Source organism: Xiphophorus maculatus, chromosome 14 (genome assembly GCF_002775205.1).
Source record: "Xiphophorus maculatus strain JP 163 A chromosome 14, X_maculatus-5.0-male, whole genome shotgun sequence".
Classification (NCBI taxonomy): domain Eukaryota; kingdom Metazoa; phylum Chordata; class Actinopteri; order Cyprinodontiformes; family Poeciliidae; genus Xiphophorus; species Xiphophorus maculatus.
In genome coordinates, this window is record NC_036456.1 from 26,309,814 (window position 1) to 26,323,576 (window position 13,763).

General features: G+C 36.8%; 1 protein-coding gene across 1 annotated transcript in view; it reads right to left on the minus strand.

Annotated features, from left to right (window-relative positions):
• Positions 1 to 2,579: 2,579 nt before the first annotated feature.
• The window catches only part of exoc6b (exocyst complex component 6B), an 87,125-nt gene continuing 75,941 nt past the window's right edge, over positions 2,580 to 13,763 (minus strand). The window contains exons 21-22 of the mRNA XM_005809418.2: positions 8,028 to 8,140; positions 2,580 to 5,689 (exon numbers count right to left, since the gene is read on the minus strand). Coding sequence (XP_005809475.1) covers positions 5,563 to 5,689; positions 8,028 to 8,140 — 240 coding nt within the window. The 3' untranslated portion in view covers positions 2,580 to 5,562. The remainder of the gene's footprint in view (positions 5,690 to 8,027; positions 8,141 to 13,763) is intronic.

Sequence of the window (13,763 nt, forward strand, 5' to 3'; positions counted from 1 at the left end):
GCAAAACATTCAGTCTAGACTCAGATGGTATATTTAATGTACTTCATGATTTTATTCCACTTCACCATCATAGACGACTTCATGTTGGTCTGGCACATAAAATCCCAATAAAACCAGTTAAATTTGTGGTTTAAATGTATAAACTGGATAAGCAGGTCAATGGGTGCAAATACTTCTGCAGGACACAAGAGTTTTTTGGGTTTTTTTGTGGTTGCGTACCAACTTCTTCCCCTTTTGGCCGCAGGATCCAGGTTCACTGGTTCGTGCAGGAAGTCGTCGTCGTTTATCGCGCATCTCTTCCCGTTTCTATATTTAGCTTTCATATCTTCCTGTTTGAATGGCCAATCGAATCGGAGTGCCACATGAAAACAAAGAGATCCGATTAGACAAATCCATAAAGATGAACAGATATGAGTGAGAGAAACACAAGAAGGGTCTGAACTGACTGACCTGGAAGATCAGCATGCATCGGTAAAAGATAACAAAATGGTTCAGCAAGTAAAAATAGACAGAAGATAAAATGTTTTCATCTTTATTCTTAATCTTATCTAGGTTTATTATATATGTTGAAGTGAAACTATCCCTTTAAAAGCTACCAATCCTTCACAGCCTGGTCTTGGTTCTGCTCAGTTCTGAAGGCTCTAACTGAGCAGCAGATGAAACATGAAGATGGCTTTGACATTTGATGGATCTGCTTCAGCCCACATTACTGAGACCCCCGGGTTGTCAGCGCATAAATAACGAGATAACTCACACATGCTGCGGCGCCGTCGTTCTGTTGGACACCTTGGAAAATATGCAGAGGGAAGGTTCACATCAGAGGAGAGCAGGAAAACGCTGTAGGATTGGAGTTGGACACGCTGGATTTACCTGCTTTTATTTCTCTAGACGCCGTCCTTCCTTGGTTTTAGCAAGTGAAACTTACGGAAGCACTTAACTGCCAAATCTTTTAAAAACAAGAAAACTCGTTTTATTGAGATTTAAAAACCTTGCAAAACGAGACACTTGTCCTATTTTCATAACATAAACATTTTCTTAAAACAAGAAAACTTTGTTTTAACAAAATTTATATTTCCTAAAAATCAAAATATCTTTCAAATAATAATGTCATAACGCTAAAACTAGGATTTTTAAATGTGGTTTAGAAAAAATGGGGTGAGAAGAAGGAAACTCAGGATAGTGTATTTTTAAATCTCGTTATAATGTGAAAGTTTCTAATTCTAACAAGATACTGTTCCTGAATTTATTTTGAATTTTGGCAGCTATATGCTTCCATAGAAACTAACCTGCAATGTGAACGTAACGAACATATATATATATATATATTCCTGTCAATCTCTACAAAGTAATTTTGATCCAGTTTCTACTGCAAATATCTTAGTACACTTGGAATAAGACAAAACTAACTTACAAGCATGTTTTCAAATTTTAGCTAGTTTTCAATCAATAATTATTGTGTATTGATTTTTTTTTCACCTATATTTTTCATGTTATAAGTGAAATAATCTGGCTGTGGAACAAGTCCTTCAAAACTGTGAACTGTTGATGCTAACATGTTTAGCAACGAAATGCTAGTTAGCAAATATGCTAACTCCTTTTAGCACAACAATAGTCTTTTCCAACGTCCAATCAGGTCGTTTTTTGAAGCAACAATTGACCTAAAAGCCAAGAGAAGAGGCTTTGATGTTTGTCGATGTTTGCGGATGTCACTTGTGCATCAGATTTATGGTTGTACCAGAAATGTGCGAATACAAAGGTTCCAGTCCCTGAAAAGTCAGGAGCACCTAAAAGTTTGACCTTTTGGTGCCTCTTGTGATTTTTTATTTTATTTTTTAGAGCACGTCAACAAAGCTTTGGAGAAGGAACTAAAAGAAGGAACTAAAATCTGAAGAGTCAGCAGGTTTTCAGAGTGATCATAATGTGACAACGGGCCGACTCACCCTTCTAGAAATCTTTAGCACATGAATGTTTTAAGAAAATTGAACAAAGGTGGTTCAACAAAAGGCCAGTTTACTGGAAACGTCTTGGAGCTTTTGTTTGTTTTGGATTCAGATAAATTCCTAGAAGAAATTCACTTTGTCTCATCACTACTGTCATTTCCTTCAGGTGGTGAATCGTAAAACTGTTCCTAGGAGCCAAAAACAAAGATATTTATGTCTTCAACGCGTTTCCATGTAGGTTTCTTCAGTGAAATTAAGCGCCTCATTTTAAGGGATCTGTATTGAAAATTAAATGCCTGAAATCATTTTTGTAATTTATCACTTTTTCAGTTAGAAAATTCAAAATTTTTCCCAGTAAATGTTATTTTACGAAACATTTTGGTTGTGAAGTTAAGCGGTCTGCCACTGGACATTTTGCATCAAAGTTTTTCCGACAATAAAACTTTGACCATTTGCTTTTACGTAATTTACTTCAATTTTGTTTGAAATTGAGCCAGAAATTAGATTAAATTTCAAAAATATCTTCATATAAACAAAACTCGAAGAAAATATTCAACAGTTTGCACTTTTCTTCCATTTTTAATCTGTTGGCATATCTCATTTATTTGTATTTTCATTAATTAGTGGTTCACTACATCAGAGTGTACAGTGTTTTTAATGTCAACAGTTTTTGCTCCGCACAAACAAACAAAGTAACAACATCTGCAGACAGAAGACTGGAAAAACCAATAGAAAAAGGACCAAATATTATTTTTTAACGCAAAAAATATCCAAAAACCCTCCAAGATGCACTAATGCTGTTAGTCAGAAACAAGTGAAACCAGTTATAAGCTTTACATGTGGGAAAATGTTTTTTTAAATGTAAAACATCAGTAAACTGTCCAAACATGCAGTATTGCTGCTTCATTGACTGAACAACAACGTACAGCAAAGGCACATTCAACACCCCGTTCCCTTTTGGAAAAGTAAAAAAACAAACCCCAAAAAGAAGACAAAATATAACTAAACCTCTCGTAGAAATCCACAAAATGAGCCGCCGCTCAGCAAAATCAGACAGAAAGCAGAACAAAATGTTCTTCATGAAACAGAAAAACTTACATTTAGGTCTGAATCCCTTTAAAAAGCACACACTGTTCGTTAATTCATTAAACGCGCTGCTGCATTTTCCAATAATATTGCACCCAAGTTCAACAACAACAACAAAATTGAAACAAAGAAAAAAAAGATTCTTATTAGTTTGAGAAACAATCTAGTGTGAAACTAAGTAGATGTTGTGCTTTAATTAGTGATTTTGGCGTTATGGAAGACAGGACTGAGTGTGCTTGGCATTAGTTTAATGGTTCTACACAAACAATGTAAAGCGGTTGCCAGATTGGAGCATTAATAAGACCCAGTCATTTATAATCATTTATAAACAAACCCCCTTCTGTTCTGATCAAGTTTCACTGAAAGGATTGGGAGGAAAAAAGTTGCCATGTTTGGACAACATCCCCCATTTTCTTTAGTTTTACATCTCTCACTCTCTGTGTGGAGGTGTAAAGTTCTGGCACCGGTTCAAGTATTTGCAGGTTGTATGTTAGACGGTTTTCTGTTAAGTGGGGTTGTTTGAGAGCCTTTTTTTTAAATAAATATCATCAGTCAAAGCAACCAAACTCTACAAAATCCACCAAATTTAGCAGCAATAAACAGAAACATCTGTGTTTACAGAGAAAGTATTCCTTCATAGAGAGCAAAACATTTATATTTTGTTGTTTCACTGCTGTTCTGTAAAAGGTAAGTTATCTAAAAGTAGTTTTGAACATTTTTTCAGCTTGAGATAAAATTTTTTCAGTCCTCCCCGCAAAAAAAAGGAAGAAGAAATTTTTTGGCTCTAATTGTGTTCCGTAGTTTTGCAGATGGTTTCCCAAATCTATGCTTCCTTCCTGTTGTTCTAAAAAAAAAATCAAAAAACTTTTGCAATTGACATTTTTTAAAACTGAATCTGAATAATAGTTTTGAACTTTTTTCAGCTTTATGTCATTTTTAGTTACAAAGATTTTTATAACTAAAATTATTTTTTTAGCTCCATAAATTTGGTTTCCCATATCCATAAACCAACTCCAGTATTTATACTGAAAACCTAACAAGATAATGAGCCAATCTTCAATTTTAGCTTTTTTTATTTTATTTTTACCTTTAGTTGATATGTAATTGACCTGTTAATGCTAAAGTGACAACAGTGTAAAGATTTTTAATTTTTATTTTAAAATGGTCGAATTCTACTTTGGTATGATACTGACAGCTCGTGACTGCTCCACAGAACCCCGCTTTTGAATAAATCGCCAATATCTCCAAAATAGGATTGTTCTTCAGTCAAGATGAGATGTTGACTGCTTATAACTGCTCCACAGGATCCACACATTTGCTAATATTCCATAAGCTAGAAACTGTTTTCCAAACAACGATAACTGAGACTGAAGCCTGGTAAGATAGTGACTGCTCATACTTAGTCCACAGTACCCAAATATTCCTTAAATTTAGATTTTTTTTCTCTAAACTAATGTTTCTAGGCTTTTCATTCAACCCCACTTTGCAGAATCCAAACTACAGTCATGTTAAAAAGAAAACACACCCAAAGGTGTACTTAGTTTCACAAAACGTTTCCATTTTGGTTCCATTTGTGTGTTTTTTAAACTGATGTTTGTATTTGAATGTTAGACTATTTGTACATTTTGATCCAACAACCAGTGGGTGTCTATCTTTTTAATATGACTGTATCCCTTTAAGAAAATATTGCAGTAACATTCTGTATTTACTTAGTTTTTTTTAGACTTTATTTCAGTGCTTTTCTAAGTTTTCAGCAACCTAACATGACATCACAAACTGCAGAATAATCTCTCAGACATACATTCAGCGTGCTTCATCGTTGTGCTACAAGAAACGAAGACGAGCGAAGTGGAAGACGATAAAAGTCGCTTCTTAAACCAACCTGTTTGGTTGGGAAAAATGGAAGAGTCTCAGGCTAAATTTGGCGTTCATGGATTCCTTATAAACTGTTTCCATGGAAACGTTTTACATCTCAGCGAGCTCATATGGAAGTCCTGAAAGGCCAAATGAGAATTGTTTTTTAAAAAGTTTGACCAAATCTTTGTTTTTTATTGACCTTAAAAGTTGTGAAAGTGCAACCAACCATCTAGAATGAAATTTTGTCAATTAAAAAAACAACAACTTATACTCCAATTTCACAAAAAAAAAAATCCATGATGAAAAAAAAAATCTTTGTTTTACTTTTCTCTTGACTTCCGAAGTTGAGAGAAGTCAAAAATTTGGTCAGACTTTGAAAATGTTTTACTTTCTCATTTGGCCTTTCAGGACTTCCGTACTTCTGGCACCATATAGAGGAATAAGTCAAACCTGACAGCATGGATGAAGTTCAGGAGCAGCACCTTTAGACTCGGCTCATAAATCTGCTGCTTCTCGACCAAAATAAAGGCTCTGTAGCTTCTATGAGGATTTGCTAACTGACGGAAGCTTGGTTAGCAACTAAAGAGCAGGAGATTGGATGGAAACGAAAACCAAAACACGGTGCTAGTTCTGATTTTTGGCTGAAGGAAGGCGCTCCTGACCAATCAGAAGGCTCCGTTTAGGCGTGATGCTGCGCGATGAGGTTGCGTAGCTGCTTGATGACGGCGTCGATGAGCTTCTGTCGGTCTCTGTCTGCCTTCTTGAACTGGGCGAGGACGACATTCTTCCTGCTCGTCTCCTTCATCCTGGAGGCAGAAAAACGAGGACAGGAGATGGTTTGGGGGTGAAAGGTCAAAACGGGGTTAGAGGAGTGTTAGAAATTGCAACTGTAACAACTGTTCAACAGTCTGTAAAAAACTATTTACCTTTTGGGTTCCTAAACACTTTTTTTGTTCAAATTATGGGAACATGATCACGGACAAATTAATATCTTCTTGCAATAGAACCAGGTTTTATGGTTTCTCCTGCAAGGTTTGCATCTTTCCTGTGACTTTACCTCAAAAGCAGCAGCATCCAAATCTGCTTGTGATTAATTTACTAAAATAAAATAAATACAAAAATTAAAAAAAGGAGTGACTTAAACTGTGTTTTTATTGCTGAGAATAGATTAAATCGAGCCTAAATTAAATTTGTAAAGTGTTTAAATAAAGGAGCAATTTAGACATTTTGGAACTTCAATTTAAATCAAAATTTAAATTTTGATTTACAAACAAAATTTAAATGGCTATTTTATTTGTTTAATTGAAATATTTAATGCTTAGTTCATTGCAGAGGTGGTAAAAAAATCTTAATAAAATGTTGTGATTTTAGTCTAAAAAAAAAAAAAAAGAAGCATTTTACCAGTGTGTACTCTGGAGTCCTATTATGCAAAATTCACTTTTTGCATAAATGTTATTCTTCCATTTGGGTTTCTGCTGCTTCTAGAAGCAGCCCAACCGTTTAAAAAACACCCAGAAACATTTTTGGCAATAAGTTAATATTTTAGGTGTCTAGAAACTGAGCTTTTTCAAAGATCTATCAAATGTAATGTTACATTTGAAAGGGATTCCACCATTACCTAGCAACCTCAGCCATGCCCAGCCCTGTTACCTAGCAACCCTGGCTGAGTTCCAGCACGTTTGGTCAGCTGTTTTTTCCGTTGCATGTGCTGTACTTTGGCTGCTGAAAAAAACAAGTGTTTTGTTGTTGACTTACCATCCAGAAACCACTTGCTGCATTCTTATTATGTTTTGCAGGAGGCTCCACTTCTGCTTTTCAATGATGTATGATTGTATAATTGCAAATTTAAGAATAAGTTTGTGCAAAAGAATGTAATTAACATGTTTTGTATCGCCTATACAGGTGCCCTAATCTGTTCAAGGAAGCATAATGGGTCACCTTTAAATTGATACAAAAGGTTTTGACACCCCTGGCGAAGGGGAAATACTTTCTGACAGTACTGTAAACAAATTAAAAACATACACAGATATGCAGTTGCATACTGGATCTCCAGGAGGTTTAGTCATTCCTCGTCTCTTTTTGGGGCTTGTTCATTACGTATTCGTGTTCTTGAGCACATTATTGGTGTAAAAACTTTCACAAACCATTAATCCACAAACTGATTAAAACGGTTTGTTTTCATGCAGGCTGAGTGTGAGAGAGGATGTGATTCAGATCGGTGTTACCACACAAGCTCAGATCTCTGCATCGCCAGCGATGGTTCAGATACAGACCGATGTGGGCGGCGTTTTTGGAGAGATAAACCTCAGTATCATCAACATATCGGCTGATTTTCCATTAACACAGAGAGTCCCTCAGGTGAGATTTCACACTCACGCTATTAAAACTGGTTAGGAGAGGTTCAAAGCCACATGCCTGCACTCAACATGACACACACAACCGTACAGATGATACTCACGGCTTAAACAACCTGTCCGAACAGGAGGAGAAGGAACGACAGGAAACAGGAGTTCAGATGAAGATGATAAGCTGGGAATCATTTCCACATCATTTTTTTTTTTTTTTTTACATATACGTGGGACAGATCTCACATTCCACCCTAAAACCACATTTTCTGGTTCTGGCCTGATTTCTGAATCTGAATCCACAGCATTTAATACATTTGTTTTCTTTGGATTTCAGCCAATTGATTATTGGGATCAGAGGTGATGTCACACTGTGTGTGAAAGACAAACTGCTGTAAAGCAGGGTTGAATGTGGAGTTAAATTATTTTTAAGGTTTTATAGATTAATATGGTTATAGACGTCATAGATAACATCTACAAATGTTTTAGATGTTATCTATGACGTCTAACGTTTTAGGGTCCGGGTGGGCTAATTCTAAAAAGCTAATCATAAACATCAGCTCTGGTATTGCTAAAGCGCTAAATTCAATCACAGTACATTGCCTTCAACAGGCTCACGTCTGTCATTACACTTCTACCTGTATGGTTTGCGCTTCAGGAAGTGATTCTTTGGACCCGACCTTTCACTTGTGATTTCAGTTTTGAAGTTGTTGAGAATTGCCGCAACAGCTATGCTAATCCTCTGCAGTAAACACAAACAGTCTGTGAAACCCAAAGTGACACTAAAACCATTACTCACTTCTCCAGCAGGGCCAGCGCAGTGTGTGGGTTGACTCTCAGGTATTTGCAGGTGGATTTCCCATAGTCGGCCAGGTAAGTGGACCAGTCCCACTGGGTGAAAAGGTCCAGTAACTGAACCAAAACATTGAGAAGAGGAAGAGAGATTTAGAGAGAATGACTCACAAATTCAAAGATCAGCTGAAGCCTGAGAACGTTAACACCAACATCAACAACGTCCGCATGCGAAGGGCGATATGCTAACCAGCTTCAGGAGCAGGGAGTTATCTCACTGCAGCTTTGACTAAGTTCAAAGCTGCAAAAATATAACCAGAAATATGGAAAGATTTATGGAGATTATTGAAATTAAGAGTTGTTGTTTTTTTTTTTTTTATGAGAAGCTTTTTAGGCTCAAAGGAAATTCAGATTTTTAAAAATAATTCCTTAAACTTTTAATATATTTTTTAATCTTTGCTAGTTTTTCACTCCAAGTAAGCAATAAAAAAGATAATTTATTAGTACATTTCCATGAAGGCATGACAGAAAACTAATTCTGTGTATTCTTAATAGCATCATTTAGAAACAAAAGCTTGGATCCAAACCTAATCCAACTGCTTGTTTAAAACGTCTGAGTGAGGAAGAGACGGCGTGGTCTCTGACTGACCTTCCTGTTATGAGTTAACTGTGCTGCGTTTTCTCAGTGCTAAATGAGCAAAGCGCAAACAAAGCAGTCATAATCTCCCTAAGAACTTAGAGGGGACTACACAAACTGAATTAGCATTGGATTTACAAACACTGGAGCTGGATGGTTTCTTTTTCTCCAACATGACAAATACCTGACCTCCATTAAAAGCTCTGTTTTTATGACATCTCAGAGCTAAATGTCACTTTAAAAAAACTAAAGAAAGAGAAAATAAAGAGGCTATGAGTAACAGTGTCATCTTCGTCTAACTGACCCACTATTCAAAGTGTTGCATAACCAGCTGCTGCCCTGCTGAACCCGGCGTAAAACACACATGCAGAAACAGGCAGGCTAACCCGTAAGCCACCTCCGTCTGTGTGTGAGCAGGGAGCCCCAGTGAACTCCACGTAACACCAAACACACACAGATCCAGAGAGAGAAACCATATGTGAGCGAGGGATGAGAGAGGAGGAGGTGGAGCAGAGAGATGGAGAGCAAAACCACATGTGGGGAAGATGGAGGGCACAAACGAAAGAGCAGAGATGGAAACAGACACCGAACAGCGAACGCGACAAATGGGAGGAGAGGCAGGGTGAGGAGAAAAGAGTGGAATGACAGGCTGCCATGGAAAGGAAGTGCTCATATTCAGCCTTTTTGAATGACACCAATTTCTTTTGAACTATTTTAAAAAGGGGATCATGTGGGAAAACTATAAGCATTCAGTATCCTATCTGCAATAGACAGATTTCTGTGTGATTTCAGTTTGAGAAATCAAAGAAATGTTCAAATTAACGGCTTCTCAGACTTAAGATAACAGCTTTTCAAAGTTGAACTAACAGGAACTCAATCTCAAGCTAAAGCTTCACAGAGTCCAGCTAACGACTTCTCAGAATTAAGATATTAAAGTCAAGCTAACAGGCACTCAAACTCAAGCTAATGTCTTCTAAGAGAAGAGCTGAAAGCTTTTCATTTGCTAAAAGGCACTCAGCTTCAAGAAAACTTCAGGCTAACAGCTTCTCAGTGTTGAGAAAATGGCTTTTCACAGTGGAACTAGCAGGCACACACTCAAGATAACAGCTTCTTGGATTCAAGCTAAGAGCTTTTCAGAGTCAATCTAATGGCTTGACATAGTTGCGCTAACAGGCAATCAAATTCAAGCTAGCGGCTTCTAAGAGTCCAGAATAATGGCTGTTGACAGTCTAACAGAGCTAACAGGCACTCAAACTCAAGTTAAAGGTTTCTCTGAGTCAAGCTAACAGGTACTCAAACTCAAGATAATGGCTTCCAAAGGTCAAGCTAACAGGTACTTATAACTGAGCTAGCAGCTTCTAAAAGAAGAGTCAACTGCTTTTGAGAGCTGAGCTAACACTGTAGTTCAAGCTAATGGCTTTTCAGAGTCAAGCTAACAGCTACTAGCCAAACACGGTGGTGGTAGGGGGATGATCAGGATCAGAATGACATTAGTGATGGAACCATGAATTCTGCTCCCTAACACAACATTCTGAAAGAAAATGTTGATTCAAAACATGCTAGCAAATTAGAGTCTGAAACAAAGCAAAACTAAAACACTAAACATATTGCTGAAATAAATCAATGTTGCAAAGAAAAGTGGGTGAATGTCTCATGAGTGATGTAAGAGTTAGTAGCACTGATCACCAGTTGATGATGATGCAGGGTGCAATAAGTTTTTCACATTGGCCCATAGGTTAGTTTTGACAGCTTTTCTTAGCTAATAAATGACATTACAATTTGTTTACTCGGGTTATTGTCCGGTATCACTTGAGTTAAGAGTTTTCTTAAACGTAAACTTGAATCATTTCCTCCATTTTTATGACCGCTGTAAATCTAAGTGAGGAGGTCAAGGCTGCTACCCGAGTTATTCCCTAAAACAGGAAGTTTCCTGAATATTTGCTCTGTTCGGTTCAATCAGCCATCACAGGGAAGACGAATGCCTCTTTGTACTTCCTCCCCTTTCTCCTCGTTTTCCTCCCACCTTCGTCCAACTCCCACTATCTGCTATCTGTTTTCTTCTCCTTCCCCGGTCCTCCCACTGCCGTGTTCCCCTCTCCTTGTCCTCAAGTTCACCCCGTTGTGGCCGAGGTTTGACCCGCTAATCCTCTCGTATAAACAAGTACAAACAGGCGTGCTGCGTGTGCACTCAGGAACAGGTACATGGCAGAAGACAAAAAAAGAAAAAAGATCGGTGTTAATCAGATACAGGAAGCTGAGCAGGACTTTTATGGCTGTGTGGATGCAGCTTCACAACAAAAAAAGGATACATTTGTATTTATTTATTTCTAATTCATATCAATCATCCCACTGCTGCTAAATATAAAGAACAAACTGTCAGTTCATCTTATTTTAATGGCGTTTCAGACATCTTTTACTGAGAAATGTCTCCTCAACAATATTTCACGACTGGCAACCTTCCCGACTGAGGCTGTTTGTCCAACCAGATTTTGGAGGACATTGGCCGGTTCCCAACAGTCCAACTTTTCCCTCTTCACTCCAATGCTTGGTTTTTACTGTTGCCAATGTTGTCACTGTAAACCTTTTTAAATGTTTCCATTCTGTTAATTTGACTTTAGTCTGTGCAATACAGTAAAATTTTATGGCATTAAATTAACACAGAAAGAAATTATTTATTCTGCCGGATGAACTTGTGGATCATTTGGTAAATTTGATTGGATTCGGGACCAAATTTGCAATATTTGTTACATTTTGTGGTCCTCTTTCACACTGCACTGAGACCAACAAACCAAACTCTTTTAAAAACCTGTTCCCCTCCTCGCCTGCGGTGGCGCTGCACCAAGAACCATTGAAGGAAACGACACAAAAACCTCTGAAGGAAACAGTGAGCGCAACTTCCTTATCCACAGAATGCCACTGATCCAGTTTACTCCCATATTAATACAAAACTTTCTTTGTGATGAAAACCAAATCATTAAACACTTTAGATAAATAGTTTGAGATTTTGCTTGTGGTGTCATCCAGTGATTCCCAGTTTGTCTCAAAAACTACTAGTAACCATTGAAGCTTTTTTTTTTATACCAGTGTGACACTACTGATGATTTAATTTAGTAATAAATTTTTGCTGCAGTTTACAGTGTGGTAAATCAACTCTCTTCAGATTCGTTGTATTTTAAACTAACAGTGCCATTTAATACGTAGCTAACTGAATAAGTCAGCTTATCCTGACAATTACAGATGGTTTTTGGGATTTACACAAGGTGAAGGGAGGACAGATAAAAGGCATCCTGCAGTTGTTGCTTTACGGGAAGCAACCCTGAAATGTCGTGTTAACACTCACCAGGAAAGAAGACCAACACCAAACCGCAGACTGATAAGCTGGCAGCACAGTTATAATATTTACATTTTATCTTAACATGGACTGCTGCCTAAACTCTGGGACACCAAATCGGTTCATCTCTTTTTTTAAAACATGTGGCGTGTTTGAGCTATTAGCGTGCTGAGCTCAAGCTAACAGGTTACAAATGGCTCATAAAACATGCAAAAGAAACAGGAAACTTAATACGTGTCTGCAGGAGAAAGAAAACACACAGCAAAGACAGAGAAAATTAATAATTTACAGGCAGTTAAAAGTGTAACATGGTGTAGCATTCATCACTATTAAACTATACTAGTTCACAGTAAAATGCTAGCACTTTGCAACCATTTCCAAGGAAAGTTTTCAAACTTTTCCAGCACCATACTTTGGAGATAGAAACACAAATTAAGACAATTACAGTTCACTATTAAATGTGGGGCTGGAAAATAAATCAATAACAACACATATTTCAACAGACACATGATTAATATCAATAGAATATTCAACATTCAACATAGACAATATTCACTGAGCTCCGATCCACAGGAAAGACTTTAGCCGCTCAAACTTTCATGGAAGGTTGGAGGAATTTACTAACTCACTCTTTGGTTACCTAGCAACTCGCTCATTCTGTGGTTACCTAGCAACGGCCTGCTGAGTAACTGGCACAGCAGCAGTTTAAGGTTTTAACATTCTATACCAGGAACAAGGTAAATTAAAATATAACAAAATGATATGTTTTGAATAGACTCTGTTCCAAAAAAAAAAAAAGTGAGGCACACACAATCCAGCAGGTCCAAATTAATCATGTAAAATAAGACTAAAACTAACTTAGAAGTAACTTTTTAGCAACATATAGGAGCTTGTTTTAAATTAATACTTTCTTAATATAAAAAAGTAAAAGTTCCACTGGCAGATTATTTCACGTAAACTATAGGAAAAATTGTCTTGTAAGTAAAATATTTTGCCAGTGGAACAAGAAATTATTTTTTTATTTTAATCACAGTAAAAAATATTGTATTGAAATAAGAAAACTAACTTAGAAGTAAATTTTCAGCAAGAAATAGGAACTTGTTTTCAGTTAATACTTCTCCAATATTGATTAAAAAAGTACTAGTCATTACTTCACTTATAATGACATTTTTCCCTTGTTATAAATGAACTCATACTTTCTTTAAAGTCAATATTAAGGAGTTATTGACTTAAAACAAATTCCTATCTCTTGTCAAAAATTTGCTTGTAAGTTAGTTTTAGGTATAAAACTGGTACAAATGTTTACTTCATTTGAAATAAGACAAAACTAACTTTTCAGCAAGAAATAGCAGCTGGTTTTACATCAGTAAATTCTTAATATTAATAAAAAAAGATGTATTGTTTCCACTGGCAGATTATTTCACTTATGGAAAAAATATATTGTTAAAAGTGAAATAATCTGCTAGTGGAAACAATAAGTTTGTTTAATCAATATTAAAGAAGCACTGACTTGAAGAAAGCTCCTATATCTTGCTGAAAAGTTATTTTAAAGTAATTTTTTGGGTAAAAAATGAATGAAGGGAAAAATGTAGGATGAGACGACGCAGACAGGACTCCTGAAAATGAAAAACAGAGAAGAAGAAAAAACACAAAAAACTGCGTGGGCTTTTCCGAAGATAAAAAAAAAAAACGAGGCACACGCGATCCAGCAGGTCCTGCTGGCGAACCCGCTCCCACACACACACACACACACACACCTGACCCTGGATTCACCC